The sequence below is a fragment of the Photinus pyralis genome, unplaced genomic scaffold, assembly GCF_008802855.1.
Source record: "Photinus pyralis isolate 1611_PpyrPB1 unplaced genomic scaffold, Ppyr1.3 Ppyr1.4_LG2, whole genome shotgun sequence".
NCBI lineage: Eukaryota > Metazoa > Arthropoda > Insecta > Coleoptera > Lampyridae > Photinus > Photinus pyralis.
Window position 1 is genome coordinate 46308089 of NW_022170403.1, and position 25703 is coordinate 46333791.

The 25703-nt window shown below is 38.5% G+C and overlaps 1 protein-coding gene across 1 annotated transcript in view; it reads left to right on the forward strand.

The window, feature by feature from the left end:
* The window catches only part of LOC116165079, a 42588-nt gene that overhangs the window by 9045 nt on the left and 7840 nt on the right, over positions 1-25703 (forward strand). The window contains exon 2 of the mRNA XM_031479359.1: positions 11221-11993. Within this exon, the coding sequence (XP_031335219.1) occupies positions 11221-11993 (773 nt within the window). The remainder of the gene's footprint in view (positions 1-11220; positions 11994-25703) is intronic.

Sequence of the window (25703 nt, forward strand, 5' to 3'; positions counted from 1 at the left end):
TAGCATTCCTAGACTTCATTTTCACAGAATTTTAGCAGAAACGTTTTTGATGATCCAGTAAGAGCTTTCACAATTGTGCATTTTCTTTTCAGAACTATTTCATACGTCCAGAATTAATAAAACAGTTTTCTGTAAACAGGGGATGATATTAATCTCCATAAATCTGGCCCGAGGAGCGTTTTTTAATAATTACTCGTATTTCCATGTCTTTCAATCCTTTCAAGGACATGAATAAGAAATCACTGAATCAAATCTGTCGCTCTTTTCCGGTGTACAACTTTGTGATGGTGATGTGAACACGAAACAAATTATTATGATTTCATCCTTGGAAATCTTTAACATCTGTGTATCATTACGAAGATCAGACCTTATACAGCAAAACTTCCAATTAATTAATTTCGTAAAAAAAAATGTTTCCATAATATCTTGAACCTGACCATGCTCAACCATGCTACACCAACAACCTTGTACCGTATAAATTTAATCTAAAATATGATCATGTTTACGTAATCCATAAATTAAGCGTAAACAATTGTTTGCCTGTCTAAAATTTTGGTTTATCTACATCATTATTGAAGTATATCTAACATGGCCGCTCCATTAGGAAACGACTGAAACGTTTGCGACCTTCTGTTTGTGACATCGCTCTTTTATATGTAAATTGAAACTTTCAAATGTACGTCTTGTAAGAATGGTATCTATTTGTAATATAGTGTAACGGAATTGCGTTTTCTGTATAAATTTGAGTTTGTCAAATTTTTTATTATATTGAAGTTGTGCGGCGCATGGGAAAGGAAGACATTTATCAAGTGAATTGATGTATATGCTAATATATTTGCATCATCATAGTGCAGAAATAGTTAAAAAAAGCTCAAATGCTAATTTTGCGTGGCATAACACATCTGAGGATCAGAAAGATAACTGCCAAGTAGAGCATGATAACACTTTTTTTCGATTCAGTATGATGTACACATAGCGAGTGACAATGAAAGATGGCAACACTTAGTCACGCAGAGATTTGAAACTCGCAGAACATTTTTATTAGGGGTTGTTTGACCACATTTTCGCGTTAGGAAGAGATCGAATATGATAATAAATGATAATAACCAATTTTTTGTTAGAATGATATTCTACATACATTTGTAGGTGCTTAACACATTTCGTTCTAATTCCTTCTTAATGTGTCAATCAATGACAGTAACAAAAACAAGTTAAAAGTATATGAGGACGACGATGGCGATGACGATGGATGGCTGGCAGCAAATGTGGGCGCGTAGAAGAACTCTTGTAGAAAGGCAACGGGTGTACGTGTATCTACAAGGCCGTGTAATTTGTCAACCTTAGGGACAGGGCTACATGATGTGGGATTGGCGACATCTGGGCGTCATCCTCGAGCGTAGTGTACTAACGTGAAGGTTTTTCAGTATTTTCCTATCTTTTACTACAGTTTTGGTCCGATTCTTTTCAAATTCGTGTCGTCGGAATGTTGTAAACACGCACAACTTCTGCGTGGCGGAATTTTATTTTTTGCCCTAGGGGCGAAATTAACGACCTTTTGCAAGGCGCGCGCGCGTCTGCGAGAGGTAGTCTACTTCGGGCGCCTTTTACGTTCCGTTGCGAATTTTGTCACGCGGTTTAACGTTTCGTAAATCACGAATTGCTGTCTCTCTTTCTCGTGTCGCCAATAGAAGCTCGAGCAATGAGAAGTGCCCCAAAAATTAAGAACTATCTTGTGGAAGGTTTTTAGCGAAATCCTCCAAAATGTGGGTGTAATATAAGTATGCACCGAAAAAAGAAATGTGGTAGCCTTCGCCAAGATCTAATTGATGGTGGAGTCAAATCTTCAATCGCGAATTGCGGGTGAACGGGACGTCGGAAGTGGATACCGTCAAAAGGAATGTGGTAGCCCCCGACACGATATTACTGATGGTGGAGTCAAATCTTCAAACGCGCATTGGAAGGGAACGGGACATCGGAAATGGATACCGACAAAGGGAATATGGTAGCCCCCGACAAGATTTTACTGATGGTGGAGTCAAAACTTTAAACGCGGAAAGTGGGAAGCGGGTACCGACAAAGTGAATGTAGTAGCCTTCGACAAGATCTTTTATTGATGGTTGAGTCAAAAGTGGCTAATAGAATACTGATCTGCCAAACAAAAATGCGCTGAAGTCCCTTCGATCTCACACGAGGACTTTGATAATTTTTTATACGTAGATGAGTATCTTGCACCACTCTTTTGCAGTAGGGTCCTTTGCTGTGTTCCAAACAAACTTGCCCAAAAATGAACCAAGATCATAGATAAGTTAGTTTTGTGCATTAAAGTCATGCATTTTGAAATTTTCGAGCCGAAATTGAAGACATGAAAACTTTTCCCTACAAACTTAACCAAAATGAAAGTATGACAGGTAGAGCATAAAATTTAGTTCCAGGGCATTTAAGCAAGCTTAACAAGAAGTGATCATGGCGGAAAACCACAAAATATAATTCCTATCAATGTGTTTTGCCGTTTTCTCAACGAAAGTGGTCAATAATTGACAATTTTGTCCAACTTTGAGAATCAACCCGCAGTGATTAGGAATGAAAACATTGCTGACGAAACGAATGGGGGGACTTATGTATATGTATAAAACGAGACATCAACGAGCTTCCTTTGATTCTCCAATGCCGAGATCTCGTCCCTTATACGGACGGACGGTAAGAAAAACGCTCATAATTTAAAGTCACTGATTTAAAAATTCGTAAAACAACAGAGAAAAAATAGTCATACGTTCAGTTTCAAAAAGCCCATGTAAAAACAAAAAAAAACCATAATGTACTCGTAATCCAAAATGAAAAAAAAGGGTAGTGCGATTTTTTTAATTATGCGGTTACTGCCATATTGTTTGAAAATCGGCCAAACGCAGTAAAAGTTTTTTGCTATTTTAACCCTACAGTCACCATACCAATGAAGTTGACCATAGTCGCTGCCTTGCACACTCGCTTGGAACACATCTCTAGAAAAAAATCTCAACTTACTTTCTTTGCTTTGAGCGAAGATGCCTTATGTGCGTTATTTAGCCGTATCCCGCGTCAACAAGGGCGATCTTGGGACGTTTGTGCTTCATGGGTTGGTCTTCTTCATAGGTGTCCAGTGCCCTCATCAGTTTGTCTTGTGGTTTCGCCGGCTGCCGAAGGTATACGCCGCCGTGTTGGTGACGAATTCCTTAATGGTGGGCACGCCCACTCCAGGGCTCGGTGGATGTCTGTGTCTCGCACGAACGATGGGGCGTTTACTGCCATCCTCAGTACCTTGCTTTGAACGAACTGCATTTTTCCGATGTGTGATGTTGCGGTATAGCCCACACTGGAGAGTAGTGGGTCATCATCAGACGTGTACATCTGTACCTTGATCACGATTTCTTTAGTGCGCTCTTCCTGTTAAGGAGAAGGTACAACACCCATTTTGAATGCAGTATCTGACTTGAGCGTCAGACATCGGTCCAGTACTCTTTTCGGAGTCCTGCAGCCTTCTTACGATAACCGCTTCCGTTACTCTGGCAATTGTCGACAGTAGTTGGATCGGGCGGTCGTTCCGTGTGAACGTCGTGGACAGGCCCGGTTTCTACAACATAATTATATTGGTACCTTTCCACCGAGATGGCTTCGACGGGGAAGGCCCCGTGTAACCACTTTAAGAAAGTTTATTCTCTTGCAGTTAGCAGGTGTGGTTGTGATTCCCCGATGGTCAGTCGCAGTAAAAGGATGGACCCGATTCCGTTCGAGAGATTTTTGGTGTTCGCAAAAGCCAACCTTCTCTCGCTTATACGCCGGGCTATCGCAACCCATTAATCCTCCTTACGAAGGACGCGATTTCATTCGCTTCCGACATCGACATTGTCAACGATTCTTATGCGGTCACCGGTCTCGTTATGAGATTCCAGTACGGCCTTAACTTTCGTTTCGGTGAAACGGTTCTTATACCGGTTTCAATCTTACTATACGGGAAGGTGGAGCCGTCTTAATTTGGTTTGTTTCTTGCCAACTCTTTTCTTAGATGGAGATGGCTCTCTAAAAGTGACTTATTCTCGAGTGAATCGTAGCCGATTCTCATGACTACGACGGGGTTGAGCAGGGAGGGCAGCGACTTCTTCTTCTTCTTCTTCTTGGTAGAAGGTTGAACGCCCTCTTGATCTTCGGTCACTTGCGGGGCTGAAGCGAGATCTATTGGCAATTCTTTCTGTTGGTAGAGGTAGAGTCTTCCATTGACTTGGGTGGGGGCGGCGGTGGGGTCTCCACGATGACCTCGATAATTTTGTTCTTTAATGTCCTCCGCGGCAGCTCTCCGTAAGGAAAGATTGTATCTCCTCTGCCGAGAGCTTTGCTTCGGAGTTGTGATGCGTACTATTCAAAGTAATTAAACAATTATTGTCTAACATAATAAATACCTAATCATCAATAAATTATTCTATAGTGACGTGAGAAACCATTCCCAAAAACCTTAATATTATAGAAGTGTTGTTTGCGTACCTTAGTATTAACAGTATTTAACTTGTAATTGATCATTACAGAACATTTTGTATTCGATATGCGAGAATGACTATCTTAATTATAACTCTGCGAAGTTAATGCTTATGTTTGTTACGTAATTACACAGAAAATTAAAGGAAATCTCATAAACTTTATTACACACTATTCAAAATATGAATAAATTAGCATACACTGTACACTCATACGATTTGCATAAAGGTTCAATTTATTTGTGCTGCAGAATTAAATCGCATTGGGCCCTTGAATAATTCTGCTCGAAATATAAATAATATAATGGATGCGGTAGTTAGATGCTTCCCAATGGACAAGCTGTTTGGAAATACCTTAATATTGTGACATTAAGTTGTGTGGCGGTCATTATTCTGATTTATGGCCTGGTCATTTGAGCAGTAGACTTGTACTGGGTGTTCAACAATCATGTGAGTCCAATATTATATGTACATGTATTAGATACACTTGCACTGGAACATACGGGGTGTGATATTACTAAGGGAACTAGCTAATTAAATGAGGGTAATGGTCAGAGCTCAATTATTAAGATGTGACAAACTTCATTAGAAACATCTCATCCCTCTGTAATTTACGCGTCCGGCAATAAAGGGAGACATGGCAGCATTCGACTCTCTCGCTCAAGGGTCATGTAAATAAAAATCGCGATCGCTTATCCGCGATCATCGTAAATTAATTAGGCAACTCGCTGAGCCCGTGCTCTCCTGAACATCCGAACGCTTCGAATGGGGTAGAATGCGTCGTTTGATATGACAACCTGAAAGATGGAGCTCGTACCTGTATGAGCAAGGCTTAGATCGCGCGCACGCTGGCTGGCTATGACTTCCGTCGATCTGTACCACTCGTTCCTGCCGACACCTGCAGGCCAAGTTGACCCCCTAACTCTTTATTTTAACAATAAGGCCAAAAAAATGAATAAAATCTGGAGCATCACATTCAAATATTGAAGTGCGGGCTAGCCTAGGGGCTAGCTTACGGTAAAACCAGAAGTAGTCAAAACTGAAAATATGTTTGTTGAAATAGTCCTTATATACGAATTTTCAAAAATCTATTCACGCTAGTTTTCAATGCAGCATTCGAATCAGCTCTTCGTTGGGCACCCTATATTGTAGATGTTCTGTTAAGATCAGTAGACGACAGTATAGCGGCCCAAAGCGTCTCATAATATTCTTTAATTTTTTCCAAAAATAAAAAAAACGAATATTATGCATAATCTATTGCGTTATTTTTATTATCTGACTGACATCATTGGCAAGCCCTTCATTCTCTGAATTTGGAACAGTCGATTATTATTTGATGTAAACCAAACGACGTTCACCCCTACAACTTTGATAGTTTTGGAGGTGTGGCCTGCGCCAGTTAAAGCTGGACTGTAGTGCTAAGGGTCCCTGGTTCGAATCCGGGTTCACGCATTTTATTTATTTATTTATTGTCCCCTCTTGTTCTGGGCCCTCAACAGGCTTTCGTCCAATTACAGAGTGACCCGCATAATGCTTTTTAGAGGTACTTCTGCAGAAGATCTTACTTGTTGTTTAATACTACTCCAGTATTTACCTTAGGAATTAGGAAAACTGCAGGAAAACCTAATTCAGAGTAGCCGGCAGAATGCTCGAAACTGATCTAATGAAATGCCCATCTCTGCCACAGATGAAAAAGGCACGGATATTTGTAAATGTATAGTGGGTTGGGTTGGTAGAGCAGCCTTGGCTGAAACCACGCCCACTCAAAAATAAAGGTTAAATTAAATTTAAAAAAATAAAAATATGAATATTTTGAATGGGCAATAACTGATCAATATAGACCAACGTTGTTTTTAATTTACATTACCACAAAAAAACATTTAGCCTAATTTATCTAATAACAGATTGTTAGTTTACACCATTAACTTGATTATTTTTTCAAATACAGGGTGGCCCAGGAGGAACAAGCAATTATTGGAAAACTAAAGTAGAAGTTATATGAAGACAGAAACGCTAAGAAACTGTATTTTTATTCTCAACTGTTTCGTACATATGGTCAACAATTGCATTTTATTTTAACTACCTAGTTTTAATAAGCCGGCTATAAATCAATTGTCTCTAGCCAACAGTTATTGCATCTTTGAAACAACACCCACACTAAACGCACCAACACAGGACTGGCAGACAACCCTTACTGCACCCAGTACTCACACCTTCAACATTTGACAAAGTTTCATCTTTGTGAAAATGAAAATTTAATAGTGTATTTTCTATTTATCTAAAAAACGTGCATTTCGAGTAGGGACAAACTGCAATTCCCGTCTCGTACGCTTATACCTTTGATACAGGTAATAATAATAAGTAGTCAGTTTGGCATAACGGTTTATGACTTGGACTCTAACCTCACAGGTAGTGAGTTCGAATCCCAAAACTTGCCAGTTTTTACTGGTACAGAACATCTCCTGACTACTATGTTTCGTAGGGCATGTAAATCTCGCTGTCTCGGCAGTCATACCACGACTGTCGTTAGGTCACGCAGAAGGCCGCTGATGCGATCAGACGACGTCTGTAACACGGGAGTGCCACCCATACGTTAGACAAACAAATACCTTTGATACGTTCAAAAAAATTAAAACTGCTTTTAATTAATTACGCCTTTCTCCGACATCGGAAAAATATGGGACCGTTGTCAAAGTTCAAGTTTTTTTAAGAGCGCACCTAACGGATGTAATCTCCACTCAATCGGAGCTGTAACCAATAATTCCATTTCTCTTTACAGGTTCATAAAAAAAAATTAAAAAATGCAATTTCTATCTCGTGATCACGTATCAATGCGAAATTTGATCCTTATCTAAACTTTCGTCTTTTACACATAATAAATTACTGGTACATTCTGCTGTTCAAAATATAAAAACATCTCTGAGTGCTAAACAAAATATTAATCCACCCAAAGGAATGGTATTATCACTGAATTTAAATGCAAATTCCCAATTAATAAAATGGAAGACCTCAAACCGCTTAGTTTAGGAATATTAAACAAAATTTGTATGCATAGTCTGCAACTTGCTGAACATAATCGACCTCTACATATAGTTTAAACAAACAAAAAATTTAAAGTAACTTATTGATGTGGATGAGAGTACCTTTAGGTTACATTTGATTTTATCTTTCGTTGGAAAAGGTAGATTCAACTTAAAAATATGAAAAGAGATCGTTTGTTATAGTACAGCTGAAGTTTCTGCACCGCCCAGGCAAAGTTAGCGCCTTTTTGAATGGAAAAATCTAACTGAAAAATGTCTGTATAAATTTTGAATACAAGCAAAGCTGCTTCAAACCCTCGAACATGATGCTTAAAATCTTGCTTATGCACAGGAATAGAAGGTCAATATTCCACCGTGTTAATATTAATTTTGACCAATTCATTAAGTGTTTGCTGCGAATAGGTGCACCAATTAATTGTCTTTAAATTTTCTACCGTATGTCGTTGAAGCTTTATTTATAAACTAATGCATTATAAAATGACTCAACTCAGTTGATTTAATCGTTATTTTAGGATGAAAAGCGCTACTACGACTTGAAACAGTTTCTTCGCGTGTATGACAGAATCAAATGTCTTTGCAATAATTCAGGGTACCAGCACGTTTTCTCTTGCCCATTATCTCGTAAAAGTAAAGTCGCCAATAACTCACCCTTTGGTCATAAATTAGAATTAAACAAATGTTTCTCAGCGACGTGGACAACACAGTAAAGCACGCCAGAAATAATTTTTTCTCACCTATATATAGAGCATTCGCACCTTAGTATGCAGTATGGGGTCTTATGGACTATATCCCTCCTTTACTAATTTGCGTCATTCTTCAATAACGCTATCCTTATTCCTTACCGTAATGATGCCAAACTTACATATGATTGAATTTAAGCTTTAAAACAAAATATAACGTCAAATCTTCTTGTATTGTCATTACGTGTGTGGTTCGTTTTTGTCTTTCGTATTTAACACATTTTATTGTCTCATTGCTTTAAAAAAAATCGTTCTTTTAAGAACGCCTCCATCTCGTACTTTATATACAAGGTAACTTTGAGTGTTCTTGTAGAACCGTTATTTGATTTCATCTTTTTAGAATATCCCATTAAATGGAAGCCGAAGCTGAAGCAGGATCTGCTAACGTGAAACGCCATAAAGGAGAGTGTTTTAGCCGGAAGGAGAAACACCTCATTATCAACGTGCTGAACTATTTCTCGGGAACGATGAACGTTACTGCAGCTGTGAAAGGAGCAAGTAAAGCTTTATGTTGTTCTGAACGGAGCATCTATGCCATTAAAAAGGAAGACGGAAACGAAGGTGTATCAAGCCCGAAAAAACGCAAGCAAAGAAAAGGGAAACAAAGCAATGATCGTCTTCATGTGTATGATGAAAATGTGCAATCAGTCATTCGACGTAAAGTGCATAACTTCTTCATTACAAATATTCCACCAACTATGAACAGCATCTTAGCTTCCGTAAATGACGATAACGATCTACCCAACTTTAAACGCACCACATTATTCAATCTCTTGAAAGATATGGGTTTTGAATTTAAGAAGGTTGGCCGCAAGAGTATCCTTATTGAACGGGATGATATTATACGATGGAGACATAAATACCTACGTCGCATCAGGAAGTTGAGAGAAGAAGGTGCTTAATCTTTTTATTATATTTAATTGCAAATTACATAATATTTATATTTTAGGTAAAAATATTGTGTATACGGATGAGTCATGGGTTAACATTGGTCATTCGGTGAGCAGGGCGTGGCATGACACCACCGTTGAAAGCAATCGTCAGGCATTCATCAAAGGACTCAGTACAGGTTTAAAATCACCCACTGGTCTAGGGCCTCGCTTTGCGTTAGTACATGCTGGTGGTGATAATGGTTTTATTCCGGGCGCGGAACTGACTTTTCTCTGCAAAAAGAACACTGCTGATGCACACAACGAAATGGATGCAGACACTTATGAAAAGTGGTTTTTTGAACAGCTTCTACCAAATGTGCCACCGAATTCAGTCATTGTTATTGACAATGCCTCGTACCACAGTAGAAAGTTGGAGAAGATACCAACAATGTCGTGGAGAAAAGAACACATTATAGATTGGCTTCGTGAGAAAAATGTACCGATTGAAGAAAATCCATTAAAACGAGACCTACTGGCTTCTGTTGCGCATGTTCGGCATCACTACGACAAAAATAAGCTTGATGTTATTGCACAAGAAAAAGGTTACGAGATTCTCCGTTTACCTCCATACCATTGTGAATTAAATCCCATTGAAATGGTGTGGGCTCAAGTTAAACATCATATCAAAATGAATAACAAAACATTTAAAATAAAGGACATGGAAGAATTAATAAAAATGGGTTATTCACAAGTTACGGTTCAAAATTGGCAACATTATGTCAATCACGTGAAAACTATCGAAGATGGCATGTGGGCAGCAGATTATCTTCAAGATGATGTTGAAGAATTTATAATTCAAGTGTCGCAGTCATCTTCCGATGAATTTCAATTCGATTCCAGTGACTAATATGTATTATACTGTACATTTGTAAATTTTTGGGGACTTAATAAATACAAGCTGTTCTCGGCCACATTTGACAAACAATTACAACTTGTTATTAATTTACCTTTTTGACTTCTGAGGTTAGGTTAAAAAGTAATAAATAGTGTCTAAACTACCGTTTTACGGTGCAGTAATCGATCCTATAATAAGTTTGGCAAGCATGTACTGTTTCTCCATAAGCCCCATACTGCATACTAAGGTGCGAATGGTCTATAGTACGTGTTTGCTCGCCCGCTCGCTTGCTTCGTTGGCTATTTGTATTTCACCCGTTAGAAAAACCGAAAACGGAACCGACCGCAGCCAGCAAGGCCTTTGTTTTTTACACATAGACAACCATACGCCTGAAAGCGTTCCTACCTCTCGGTCGCGGCGGTATTTAGACTTGGCAACACGGTCGGCCGAGCGTCTTATCTACTAAAACAGACTGCGTCTTTCTCGAAACGCACACGTTTATGGCTTTTATCTCTAGACATACCTACTTTTGTTCACGTGTACTATATATGACGCGGTATACGTGTAAGTTTCCCTATGTTGAACAAAATACAAATTCAAAAACAATAGTATTTAAAATTGCAAAGCGGTCACGCGTTACAACCCATTACACTAAAAAAGTGCATAGGTCCGGTGTTTTGTGTTTCAGTTAGATTTGTCTGATAATTAACTTCCAATGCCTTTGTTGCCATAGAAATCTCAGATAGATTCAACGGTAACATGAAAAATCGACACGATAGATATTAGACCTGTACATACTGCATTCATTATAAGAAGGTAGTAGATGGCGCTGTGTTTGAAGATAAACACATACAAGAAAAATATAAAACGGCACCAAATCACTGTAAAGTAGAAATATTCAGCACTGCGAACAGAAATAAATCTTTGACTAATGACACTTCGACAGTTGAGTTGGCAACATAAACTACCACCTTACAAAATTCACCATCCGTTTTATGTTTCTTTGTAATACTGACTCGTGTTTTAACCAATCACAGTGACGGTCAAAGCTTCCCTATGCCTTCTACCTCTACCTTCTTAAAATGAATCCAGTATAGTAACTGCCGTCAAAAATCATACCCAACCTTGTTTGAACGAAAGTTTGTCAACCTCTTTAACCGTCTTTTTTTTCAGGCCCCCCTTTCATCGTTATTATGTGGAGTGTTCATATTTTTGCTGATAATCCTGGAATCTCAAAGTGCTAGACTAGAAGATATATTTAATTTAAATCAACAGCCACGAGAAGAAAGGGAAGCTCAATATTATCCAAATCGGTACGGATCAGATTCATCCGTTCAAAAAGTGTCGTCATTAACAATAAAGCCGGAAGACAATGCAGAAGCGAGGGAACGGGAAAATGCGAATATAGGGAAACGTTGCATTCGTTGCGATTATTACAATCGCGACTATTACAGATATCCGTATGAATACAGAGGTAGATACGACGACAAATACGATCGGTACGATAGATACGATGACCGGTACTACAGAGATGGGTATGACGACCGAGGGCGAGATCGGTATTATGACGACTATGACAAACGTTATTATGACGTAAGGAGGTATAATGATGATCGCCGATATGACACTCGTGATCGGTACGACAGGGATCGATACGATAGAAGACCAGATTACTACGACTACTACTATCCCGACCGAGGAAATGATAGAGACAGGTACGATAAGGACGATCGCTACAGGTATCGCAATGATGATAGATACTACGTAAAAAGTGACAGTGGCTATCGACCATGGGATGAAACTACGAGAGGTACATCGGGATTTGACAACAGTGGACGGGGATACTACTTTGCAGTAGGCCGGCCAGAGTATAGTACCGGTTATGCGAGTGGATGGAATACTTATGATGACAGAAACAACAGTAGAGACAGATGGAGAGATCAGGGGTGAGTACCTTATAGTACGTTTTGTTCATTTAGAAACTGCAAAGCAATTTGTGCCTAAAGGGTTAATACCGGATGCCAATTTATTTTGCGTTTCAATTCCGGTGTATTATACACACAATGATACGAGGATATTATTTATAAAGTTGAACTATTTATTTCACATTTCACAAGCGAAAAGCATGAATTATAAAAGCGTGTTCATGAAGACCGAAACTAATTGGCAGTGCTGAATAAGAAAAAAAAAATGTTTCTGTTTGAAGTCAATCTTCCGTACCTACTACATAACTGAAAGTTTTCATTGAATCAAAAGTGCGAAAACAGTATTTTATGTTGCCTTTTAAACACGTTAAAACGAAGTTGTTTATAAAAAGATTTACTTTCACAGTAAAGGCAGGCATGCATAAATAGAATTATGAACACACTGTTAATTTTAAGTGAGGGTGGTGTATTAAATAAATTTATGCTTATTTTTTGTGTTAAATAGTACTTCATTTCCTCGACCAATTATTATAATTTACGCGAATATTCATTAATCAACGATCCGACCGCCCAATTTAGATGCAAGCCAAATTAGAACTAGTTAAAACCACGGTATAAGATGGTTCGTGGTCGATTCAGATAACGCAAATAGAAGATGTGGGCAGCGATGGTCGTATTTTGAAAATACTTAAAATATATCGCCAGCATATTTAATGCTTCTTGGTTAAATATCGGAATTTTAGAAAAGATTACAAATTTAAAAAACTGCACTTTCTGAATGTAAACACAACAGAATAATTTACAAATTACGGCTGTTTGATTTGTTTAATTTTCCAAGGCCTACTTAAAAGTATAGGGTCCTTTTCCAAACAATCTTTCGCGCCATCGACAAATACCGGAAACACCTCAAATAAGATTTAAGCATTTTTATTAATTAATTAATCTCATTTTCCCAATATTTGAGGTTAGGAAAGAGATCTTGAAAAACGGTTTTCACTGGCCTCTTTGGGTGTTATTTGGCTACTTTTTCATAAAAAAAGTCATATAATTCCATTCGATTTATTTTATTTTTTTAGGATTTTGGATCATAGTGTCAAAACTAGCCCCCTGGCGGAGAAGAATTCAACTATATTAAGTGAAATAACTAAGCGCAAGGCCAAAATTTGAGAACAATTTGCGCAATTTAAATTTTGCTATGGCCCATTTTAAATAACTCAACGCCTTTACATTGCGTTATGCTAGGAAAACTGAAAACTCGTATTCGAAAAAAATACAAGAAATACCAGCTGACACGGTTCAGCTTCAGAATGTAGTACGAGGGTTTTCCAGTAGAATAGCTCATTGTCTGACGGTTAATGGTGAACAGTTTGAAGATCTTTTATTAAATTAAAGTTATTAAAATATTGTATTTAATAGTTTTAATAAAATAATTTGCTTTTCTTTAAGATAAGTCCACATACGTGAGAGAAAACAAAATATTACCTATATAACATTGCTAACAAATAGGTTGCCATCTAAAATTTTTTAGGATGACATCACATTCTAAAACTATGATTTATGAAGTCGTAAAAAAAGTTGTAAACAGTCAGATTGTGGTAGGTATTAAATAACAATATATTTAATAATAAAAAAAACCAAAAAAACAAACAATTTTAAATATTTCGTTTAATAAATATCCATTCAAATTAAAAAATGTTTTGGGTCATTTTTCGACATATTATTGTTCTCGAGATACCGATTCCATGTAATTGCCAACTACAAAATCTACCGACTGATCGTGGTACCTACCACATATTAAAATACTACAGTGGTACTTTCCTCGCCGTTTAAAATATATTCGTTTGTCGGTTTGTCACACTATTCGGAGGGTTTTCAAATTAGAAATCCTATAAATGAAATGGTTACGCTAACGGCTACCGATATCTACCTACCTTTAGGGAATAGTAGCAAGATATTCTCCTTAGATTTAAATATTTCTGAATACGATGGTCTAGTTCTTGAACATTTCTAAACGTGTAACTTTCTTTCATGCCATGAATGGGACGCGTAAATATACAACAGAATCTAATTCAAATTACATTATTCATTTCTCCGAAATCAGTCATTGAATCCTTTCAATTGGTTCCATTTTGTCACATTTACGCAGACACTTCGTAATTCCCCAACTTCATTTTACACAAAAGATTTAAGTAAACGCTCCTTTTTATATTTATTTCCATACATTTCAATAAAAATAAATTGTCTTCCCGACGAAATCTTCCTGAATATCAAATTATATAGGTCTGACGGTACGCATTATTACGTTTCAATGCAACGGCCTTTCGGGAACGGAATAGTTCAGATTAACGAGCAGAAATTCGCCTAATGAAGTTTATCTTTGAACTTTACTTCATAATTGGGCGAATAATTGGAATGGAATAATTATACGTTAAAGAAATAAAGGCCGTGAAATTTCTTTATTGAAAATTATCCCACCGCTATAAGTAAAAAAAATGCTCTTGCTGTCATTCGAAGCGATGACATTTGAATTCAATCGCAGTTGATTGATATGTGAAGTAGGAAGTGGCTTTGCTCTATTTGGCTTTATCCACATACAACTTCCTAAACAGCTTTTGTGCAGGAATACAAACAAAAACTTTTAAATGAACTATCAAGCCATCATTGTTGTGAAAAGCATTTTGATACTAGTGCTTGATCGTACTACTCGAAGCTTCATTTTTAAAGGCACATACCCATTCAGTAGAAATGCAAATAAATTTGTTGAAACACTTATGCATAACGCCTAGGTAAGCACGCCATAAACTACAGCAAGAACAATGTAAGAAGATTACCAAGTTTCAGAATTATAACAGTGAAGTTGGGCAACGAGAATTTGCTGATTTAACCCCACATAATGTAAAACAGTTTAGGTCCATAAGAGGGTAACTTTAACCACAGAGGGTCATTATAAATGTAGGAAATGTCATAAATTATGGCGCGGCCAACTGATTATAAAAATTTAATGCGGTCATCGGATTTGCCGCTGAGCAATATTCCCAGCTAAAAGCTCAATTTCCCTACGGAGTAGTTCTCTTTTGATAATATTTTACAAGTGCACAAGGTACTCTATTATCAGTTGTTTGTACTGATCAGATGTTGAACTTTTGACCCAGATAAAATCCGCAGTGTGATTGATTTCTTTGCTATGCAATTGTCTACGGCTAAATGTAAATGTCTCCCATGCACTTCCGCCGACCAATTTGTGGAAACGAGCGCAGTGCTCCCTAATTGTAGTCACTGTCATTAAATTGGATGTGTTGTGCAATATTATGTTCACGGATCATAAACTTACATATTTTCATAAATGTAAGCAGATATCGAAACATCCGGCACTTTTTACATGTCGGAAGTAACTGTCACGTACTAATTCATTCAATGCTGTTTCCAAATTTCTAAGCATTAAATTGTTATTCTGGCAATAATTAGAAATTTATCGAGTCTCTGTTCGAACTCCGCTTATTTGTAAACTACCCCGAACTTATGAATGATATATTGGTTGCGGTCAAGAAAACTCTCTGTGTAGTGTTGAAAAAGTAACAATTTGTTAGAAAATAAAAACAGGTAACTGTCACTCATCACTGCTTGATTAATTGATTGTAGCTATTACCGAAAACTGTGCTTTACAAAAAACGAAAATAATAAGAAATTCTACTTTTTAATAGTTTAATAGTTTCCTGTAGTATGCATATACAGGCATTTACAGTTGTCATTAATTATCTAAATATATAAAGCATAACAAAAAGTCTAACATAACACAATAATAGTTATAAAACAAGCAACACGTCTTAAACTTCCAAATTCCAATTCTCAACTGCACTCAAATATTCCTCGTAACTATAAAAGGCATTTGCCAATAAGAATGTTTTAACTTTCTTTTTAAACCATTTTAGACTTAAGTGCCTAATACAGAACGGGATACTGTTGAAAAGTGTTTGGGCCTGATAAATTGCCCCATTTTGTGAGGTAGTTAAGCGACAGTAGTTTTTTTTTAATATTGTCCTTCTGGCGAGTATTATAGGAATGTACTTCGGAATGAAAATTGTACATTGACATGTTAGCCTTTGCATAAAGAACCGATTCCAAAATATATACACAGGGTAATGTTAGAATATTCAGTTCTACAAATTTGTTACGGCAATCGTCCCGATGTCCTAAACTAGCCAAGGTTCTTATGCATTTACGTTGGAGTCTGAAAACCGATTTCCATGACGCACAATGTCCCCAGGCTAAAATAGCGTAAGTGAGTTTGCTGTGTACCAAAGCAAAGTAGGCATTTTTTCGTACTGCAAAAGATGACATGTCCTTTAATCTTCTTAATAAATATAATGATTTGCTGACTTGTCTGCATAAATTTTCACAATGCGTATTAAAATTGAGACGCCGATCAATTACACACCCCAGAAAAGAGCCACTAGTGCGACCAGAAACATTGATTGCATTCTGTTTACGTAATGAGTAACAAATAATTGACGTTTTATCAGAATTCAACTTCCAAGTTATGAATTGCACACCAGCGTTCGAGAGCTTTAATATCCAATTCGATATTAGCATAGGGTATATTCGACTCCTTACTGCTGCAAGTGAGCGTAACATCGTCCGCGTACAATATACAACGAGTAGATGGTGATAAAACAGATGACATGTCGTTTATATACATTAGAAATAATAAAGGACCAAGTGTTGACCCTTGGGGTACGCCAAGTGTAACAGGTATTGCTTCCGAAATTCTAGAGTTGTATAACACACATTGCTTCCTGCCTTTTAAGTATGACTGGATTAATGCGCAACTTAGGTTGCTAAAATTATATACACGCTTTAGTTTGTTAACCAAGATGTCGTGTGACATACAGTCAAAGACTTTNAGTTTAATATTTAATAGTTTCGTATAGTATGCATTAACAGGCATTTACAGTTGTCATTATTATCTAATAATATATAAACCATAACAAAAAGTCTAACATAACACAATAAATAATAGTTAGTATAAAATATAAATTACAAACGATATAATTATAAAACAAACAACACGTCTTAAACTTTCAAATTCCAATTCCCAACTGCACTCAAATATTCCTCGTAACTATAAAAAGCATTTGCCAAAAAGAATGTTTTAACTTTCTTTTTAAACCATTTTAGACTTAAGTGCCTAATACAGAACGGAATACTGTTGAAAAGTGTTTGGGCCTGATAAATTGCCCCATTTTGTGAGGTAGTTAAACGACAGTAGTTTTTTTTAATATTGTCCTTCTGGCGAGTATTATAGGAATGTACTTCGGAATGAAAATTGTACATTGACATGTTAGCCTTTGCATAAAGAACTGATTCCAAAATATATACACAGGGTAATGTTAGAATATTCAGTTCTACAAATTTGTTACAGTAATCGTCCCGATGTCCTAAACTAGTCAAGGTTCTTATGCATTTACGTTGGAGCCTGAAAACGGATTTCCATGACGCACAATGTCCCCAGGCTAAAATAGCGTAAGTGAGTTTGCTGTGTACCAAAGCAAAGTAGGCATTTTTTCGTACTGCAAAAGATGACATGTCCTTTAATCTTCTTAATAAATATAATGATTTGCTGACTTGTCTGCATAAATTTTCACAATGCGTATTAAAATTGAGACGCTGATCAATTACACACCCCAGAAAAGAGCCACTAGTGCGATCGGAAACGTTGATTGCATTCTGCGTACGTAATGAGTAACAGATAATTGACGTTTTATCAGAATTCAACTTCAAGTTATGAATTGCACACCAGCGTTCGAGAGCTTTAATATCCAATTCGATATTAGCATAGGCTATATTCGACTCCTTACTGCTGCAAGTGAGCGTAACATCATCCGCGTACAATATGCAACGAGTAGATGGTGATAAAACAGATGGCATGTCGTTTATATACATTAGAAATAATAAAGGACCAAGTGTTGACCCTTGGGGTACGCCAAGTGTAACAGGTATTGCTTCCGACATTCTAGAGTTGTATAACACACATTGCTTCCTGCCTTTTAAGTATGACTGGATTAATGCGCAACTTAGGTTGCTAAAATTATATAAACGCTTTAGTTTCTTAACCAAGATGTCGTGTGACACACAGTCAAAGGCTTTAGGTGAAATGAGGTGGTAAACAAGCACTTAAACATGAATGTCCGTTTACAAATTAGATTACATAGAGTATTCATTTTTAAAGAGTCAATTAATATTTACAACTAGTCGCGCAGCGCATTTGCTTGTTTGCATACACATCTCGCTTCAGGGTAAAACATTTCTCTACCACCACTTTAAAACACCGTCATTTTGTAGATGTCTATTTTGTAGGCAAGAATAACTTAATTCCCACTCTTGTTAATTAATGAGTAAATGTAGCGACATCTATCATTAAATAAAAATAAACCCCGTGTTTTACAAAAATAGACATTAAATTTGAGCTTTTTTCTCCTTATAAATACCTACAAACCTACTTGTGGCTATACATTATCTTTTTGTATCTCTGTCTTTCAAATAGCTTTGTTTTCCGTAGCCAAATGCGTTCAGGAACTTATCTTTTTCCGGCCTAGGCCGGCCAAAATATCACTAAAAATTAGTTGGTAGAACTGTAAATTGTAAATTCAATTCTAAGCACATCATGACTTACTCAAACTTAGTGTGTATTGCAAGAAACAGATAGCTACATGTAAGTATAGGGAATAGAACCTACGTCTAAGCTGCAAATAAAGAATGTGAAAAAAAATGTTTCCCACGCGAAGTAAGCTCCTACAAAAAAAACCATATACTCACCCCATGAACAGTTAGATTGCGCGATGGAGTGCTCTTGTAAGCCATCTAAAAACAATTCTAACCAAACCGCTGTAATGTTTCCAAAAAGAGTTAAATCGCCTTTTCAGCCCTGTGATCTATCAGAAACGTCAAACTTAACTTGCAGATTATCTGCCAAAAAACGTTATTTTGCATTCGAACTTTTTTTTATGGAACGCGGTTCATCGAATTTGGTTATGTCTGGTTGCAACCAATCTACCCACGATAAAAGCTTGGTGTTGCCCGGTTAAAAACAATATGCTGGAAACGTCAAAGTCGAGGTCAAAGTCAAACAAATCATAGCTTGATGGAAAGTGCGTCAAGATCGCAAAGTGAAAATACGCGAGCCCCGTGTTAAGAAAGTAATCCAAAGCAGACCAATTTTCAATGATGTACCAATAAAAAATTGAACGTAATTAACAATTGTTTAAGATGTATAACATCCAAATTACATTGAATTCTGTAAGAGGTCTACAAAAATTTTCCTTTGGAAGGTGTTCAATAATAAAGCGGCGCATACAAATATCTGGTAATTAATATTACTTTCGGCAATGTACATTTGGCATAAAGGCTGTAAAACTGTCAAGAATTTGACACATTTTTTAGGTTAGATATAGCTTTGGTGATATGTTCCACTAATAATCACGAACCAAAAGTAACCGAAAGTAACGACAACCACGACCATGGTTCAATGCTTTTGATGTGCGGCATTCATTTCATCGAACTTTGAATTAACGCCATGTCTTCGAACTTGGAACAGAATGTTGAAACACCACTTTCACGTTCGCACATGGTTCGTACAAACTTGGCGAACAAATACAGGTACGATTGTGGCGAAAACAACGATATGCGTTTTCGGTTCCTCATATACTACAATGCGTAAATCTATCTCACTTATGTGATTAACTGGAGCGACAACCACATCCACGCGCGCGCCCAGCCTCGCTCCGCGCCAAGAATGTAGGATGGGCAAAACTCACGATACTTGTTAAGTTGTAGCAAAGAGTGGTTACTCTTTGGTTGTAGTATCATGGGCAAAAACTCTTCGCTCCGCACCAATAACGATGCAAACTTTGCGCGATGACCACTTCCACATTCGAACTTGGTCTGTTTGTAGGAGTGTACACTCCAAGTTCGATGAAATGAATGCACGTGGAAGGCCTGCTTTTAGTCCAGTCAACCTGTGTCGTAGAACACCAGTTGAAGGATAAAAATAGTATAAAGCTAATTTTTTTCCCATCGACTACTACCATTTAGACAAGTGTTTAGCGAAAACTCCCCGCCCTTACCCCCCTTGCTTCCCTCCCTGTACCCCCCTAAACAGGAAAAGTGTAAGAGTTTCGTAAATCGCGTCTCTCTCGATTACTAAACAACATATCGGATTGCAATTTGTTTTATTCTCTTTGCTATAACATTGTCTGCAAATAAGTTTAAGTTGACTTTCCTCGTAATTTTTACCGTTTGTTGGTAATTCCTATGAAAAGGTAAAAGGTTGTATATTTTTCGGCACGTAATTTTACTTTTTGTCGCAGAAATTTTCACGCCGACTTTTTATCAAAAAATGTTACCTACAAAAGTTGTAGCTCCCATTATTACCTTTAAAATGATATGAAATAGTACTTTGTTGAAGATTCAGCCGGTGTAATGCAGAATGCTTACCCAGTAGTGGCGGGTTCCGTCGAGGTGGGGCCGGCGGCGCGGCGTTGCAATGCTAATAATGTCGTATAATAATATAGTGAGAGTGTTTTTTTAAACTGTAAGGTACACTATTGCATTTTATCTAAACAAAACCCAACGAGTCTCAGTGAAACCTAAATTCCACCCTTTTTAAGTTTGTGTCAAATATTAATAAGTCCTTTGTATAGGTACAAGCTAAAAAACGTATTTTAAATAGTTTTTCGTACTTCCGGGACTAAAGTAAGAACTTCACTCCATTATGACAAGTACTGAAGTGTCACTGTTTGTCCCGCCGGGATTAAATTTAGACGAAAATCCCGGAAGGATGAAATTACTAACAAGGCAATTTCAGTCGGTTGTTCCACATTTTGTATGCGGCACTACTTCTTAAACGCATCGTACTACTGCTCATATAGTTTTTTGGATTTCGGTGGTATCAATTCTATACCTACTTTGGCTGCTTTTTATCAATATCAAATACACCTTTGTCACCCACCACCAAAATTATGACACTAGCAATGACAGTTTCCAAATTATTTTGGTTACCATGGCATAGGGATTGTCATACCAACGCAACGTTCCTATGGTAACTTGTTAAGCAGCGATTTTTTGAAAGAACGCGTTCTCTAACTTCATACATATTAAGTGTTTCGGTTTCGGAAGTACGAAAAATATCGTATATACCTTGCGACTGAAGTAGTGGTCTTAATCCCTCAGGTAAATTATGGCCCTCCCCTCGGTCGGGCCATAAACTTTACCTTCGGGGTTAAAAGTACTACTTCAGTCCCGCGGTATATAATATACTATTNNNTTACGACGACGAAAGTCAACTGAAACTTATTTGTAGACAATGTTATAGCAAAGAGAATAAAACAAATTGCAATCCGATATGTTGTTTAGTAATCGAGAGAGACGCGATTTACGAAACCCTTACACTTTTCATGTTTAGGGTGGCACAGGGGGGAAGCAAGGGGGGTAGGGGCGGGGACTTTTGGCTAAACACTTGTCTAAATGGTAGTAGTCGATGGGGAAAAAATTAGCTTTATACTATTTTTTTCCCACTAAAAACACAGGTTGACTGGACTATTTAGGCAGCTTACATATATTTTATTCATTTACAAAAATGGATAATAACATTTTTATTCGACTTTAAAATTCGGAACGCTGTAAATTGATGAACTTCTGTCGAAAGAGGTCGAGGTGAAGCAGTCAGTGGCGTATTTACGGAGGGGATGAAGGGGATATATCCCCCCCCCCCCAGAAGAATTGAGTTATCATCATAGCTATTAGGTATTTAGGTAATACTCCGCAATCCGCTCTGCCCACTTAAAAATATTGGCATATAGGTATATATGTTACCGGCAAACTGCGAATTCCGGTATTTTGCAAAATGACAAATGCAACGGGCAAAGTAAGAAACTGAGCTGCAGTTCGCACTTCGCCTGCCTCTCTTTAGGGATTTCGCGAAATGCCTAAACATGCAGGCAAAGTGCGAAGGCTTCGTCATTTCCCACAGATTGCGCATACAGCGTTGCCATTAGATGGTAACGACGCGACGATTGTTGATCAGTGTTGGCAGTCCACGATTTGGCTATTCGGCATCGATCGGCAATTCGCTACATTGATGCCCAAAATAACAAATAGGTATCAGGTACTTAGTACTGCTACTGAGGTGAGGTACCTGCGTCCTGCCTTTCACGAAAATAAGAATTTTAAATTTTAAAAACAGGAATTATACATATTTACTGCTTACTACCTACCTATTATTGAAAGTTTTCGTTGACTAATTAAAGCAAAAGCAATAAAGCCTGTCAGCAGTAAGAAATAAAATAAAACTTACTTGAGGAATACCACTACACAGCAACGACAAAATGGACTTGCTATGTTGGCAATTCATCGGGAGATACAATGTGACGTAGAAGGTGATTGTTGAATTAGCCAAAAAACCTCGACGGTTGAACTTTGTGCTTTAAAGTTAAATGTTTACTATAGGTGCGTACTTCATTATTAATTATTATACTTGCATTCTTATTCTGTGTATTTCAATTTCTATCCTTACAATTTCTATTTCTTATCCCCCTCCCTCCCCCTTCTAGTACGCACTGGGTGACTGTATGTACCACGAACTTGTTCAATCCCCCCCCCCCCCCCCCCAGAATAAATTTCTACGTACGCCACTGTGAAGCATACGCTTTGGCACTTAATTTCAACGACTTCTAGGTGAGATTCGGAATAGCAGACTGTAAGCCGGTCGCTACTCCAGTGGGTGTAGGTAAAAAGCTTAAAGAGGTGAGCTCCGTAGACTTCAAATTCCCGTACCATGAATTCCTGGGAATAAGTCGGAAGGTTCCTTCAGAATATCGATTTGATCTGTCCGTGCTAGAATACCTGAAATACAAGCTAATAAAATAATAATTGTATTATTTCAAGATATTACTTGCCGTTATCTGCTTCTGCATAATGAGATGATACCCAGCACCTTCGCTTTCTGCATTTTTTTTTGTTTTTCCTTAGATTAGAAGGTTGCCACTGTTCGGCACTACAAATGATGCTGTCGCTCCAGTTTCGCTATCAATTTCCATGGGGACTAACTTGTACTTGGGTTTTTTTTCGGCGAAACCGAGCGGCCACGTAGTGTGTAGGTCATATTTGAGCTTGTACGTGTACTTGAATAAATACAAGTACTTGTAAAGTGTCCCGTAAAGAGTAAGCTGCTTTAGAGGTTATGACAACAAATCGATATATTTCGTTTAGTAACTTACCTGAATAATAATTTCCGTTGATTCAATACGGAGGAAGGCAAATCGTCGCAATTTCATTGTGTTAAAACAGGTAAATAGGATTATTACACCTAAAATACACCTGAAATCTACAAAGTTGTATTCGGAAATCGGCCCTACCTGCAGTGTTGCCAAAATTCTCAGCACGGCTTGTCAATATACTTGTAGATGGTTATTATGTTACTATAATATGTATAGGCAAAATGACGTTTTTGATAGATAACCCGCGCATTAAGTTTAACGTTAGTGATACATCCCAGGGCTGTGTTATAAATGTATAAGTATAGTTGGGATAAAATGGCTACGGCGCTATTTTATAAAGCACAATAAGGCAAACTACAAGGAAGATCAAAAAGCGGTAAAATTACAACGCGATAGAGCAATATAATTATTCATAAATACCTTGATTGTTTATGCACCAGTAGGTCTCGATTCACTTTTGTGGATGATTTGATGTGTAATGGTTTGGTTCCTCCCCCGGGACTTGGACATGGTTCGGAATGCACGGACTGATCAGATTTTTGTGCGTGGTTTCTCGTTGATTGTTTCTTCGATGTGGAATTGAAGTCACAGAATCCGCGCACCCGAAGTGCTTCGCTTACCGTCATCATTATGAGCACCACATCTGCCGCTACTACAAGCACGGGCGCAGAGCAAACGATCCCGACAACGGTGACTCAAACCATCTGGTGGGCGCACTCTAAACATTGAAAAGCACCACCACCGGCCTCCCAACCTTCTCCGGGAACTAACTCAAAGACCCCGTTATCTTCTTTAACGACCTGGAGAAATTCGCCAAAAATGGAGTTCCATCCGACGCCCAGCGCGCCCTGACCGAGTAGCGACTCCAGAAAATATGCGCCAGCTGGCGGAAGCCGTGAACCATTACGTATCCTGAAGTGCGACAGTGGGTTACGGACCACTACGATTGCCCGACTATCAGGCTGAACGCGAAGTTCTACAACCGCAGGTACGACCAATCGTGCGTCTACGAGCCCCCAGAATGTGGTCTAGATGCTACATTTCCTGGAGGTTATCGAGGAAGATACCATACCGCCAGGCGCCAGCCTTTCCGTGAGGCAAGCTTTCCTGCCCGCCTGCGATTACTGTCTCAAACCTCAACATCATCATTACAGCTGCCCCGGGGTGCCACCTCTTCCCTGGCCGTCATCCACCCGATACATGACCCACCACAATTCGGGCTAATTAATGTAACCATAGAACTCAGAGGGCCGCCACCGCCTCACCATATTCATAGATAACGGTCTCGGATGTGTCCACTGAGATAGAGAGCGCCGATAAACCATCTCCCGCTCTGCCAAGCCAACCGAGACTATTACGTCGAAGCTCGAAGAGGAACAGCATGGCTTTCCCATATCTCTGATGCCCAGGTTCTAAGAACTGCGGTACGCATTTTGAACCACCTTTTTTTAGGTGTCCGTCCCGTCTACCACTGCCTCGATCACGCACCAAATTCTACTGCAATTGTGCACCGCTTATCCACGAAACACTTCAGGCACTAGGGACAGCGAAGGTGTTCTCCACATTGGATCTCGAAATCGGGATACGGGTAAGTCCCTCTCGCACTGAAATCTCACCGCCTTCTCAACACCCAACGGCCGGCGCCTGCTACCAGTTTCGAGTGATGCCGTTCGGGCTCAAGACCACCTTTCACCATGGCAGACTACAACCAGCCACTTCCGGAGCACGTAGAATCTCTTCGTGCAGGCAGCTCCGCAACTTCTTGGGTCTGAGCAACTGGCTCCGCCATTACGTCCCCTGACTTCCCGAAATTCAGGCGCAGTGTTGCGACAAACCACAGCCGCCGGCATCACCATCATATTGGAACACGAAGTTTTTGCAAAATTTGGATTCCCTTAAGGCGTTTTTAGATTACGACCTGGCCAGACCGGAAGAGAGGAGAATGAAAACCAAGGAACCTACACCCACGGTATAGAAGAACGCCGGGAAGCCATTCAGCAAGTGCATCAAACCGACACCGCTACAGAAGCTATTATGCCAACTTACTACTGTTCCGCGATCACCATGTACCAAGTAGGAGCGCGAGTAACGGAAAGTCTTCTTACCCCTTAAATTGGTTTTTCTGAGACTGAAAGTCACCGCTCGCCCATCCGCGCCGCTGCCGACCCGCAGTAGTCCAACCAGCCACACAGGTACGCTCAGCAGCTAAACCGCGCCCTGGACCCGCAGCAGTCGAGTCAAACGCCGCACCGCTATGCCGTAACCTTGTAGCTATATCATTGGGTTTTTAATTTTAAATCTTAAAATGAACGCGTTGGGTTAACTTTTAAAGTTCCATAAGATTTGAATACAACCCCTGATTAATTAGCTATTTGATTAGAACATATTTTTTAATAGAACGGTTTGATTATGATATTGGCGCTGTTGAAAATTCGTCAATTAAGGTTAATAAAAACCCCAT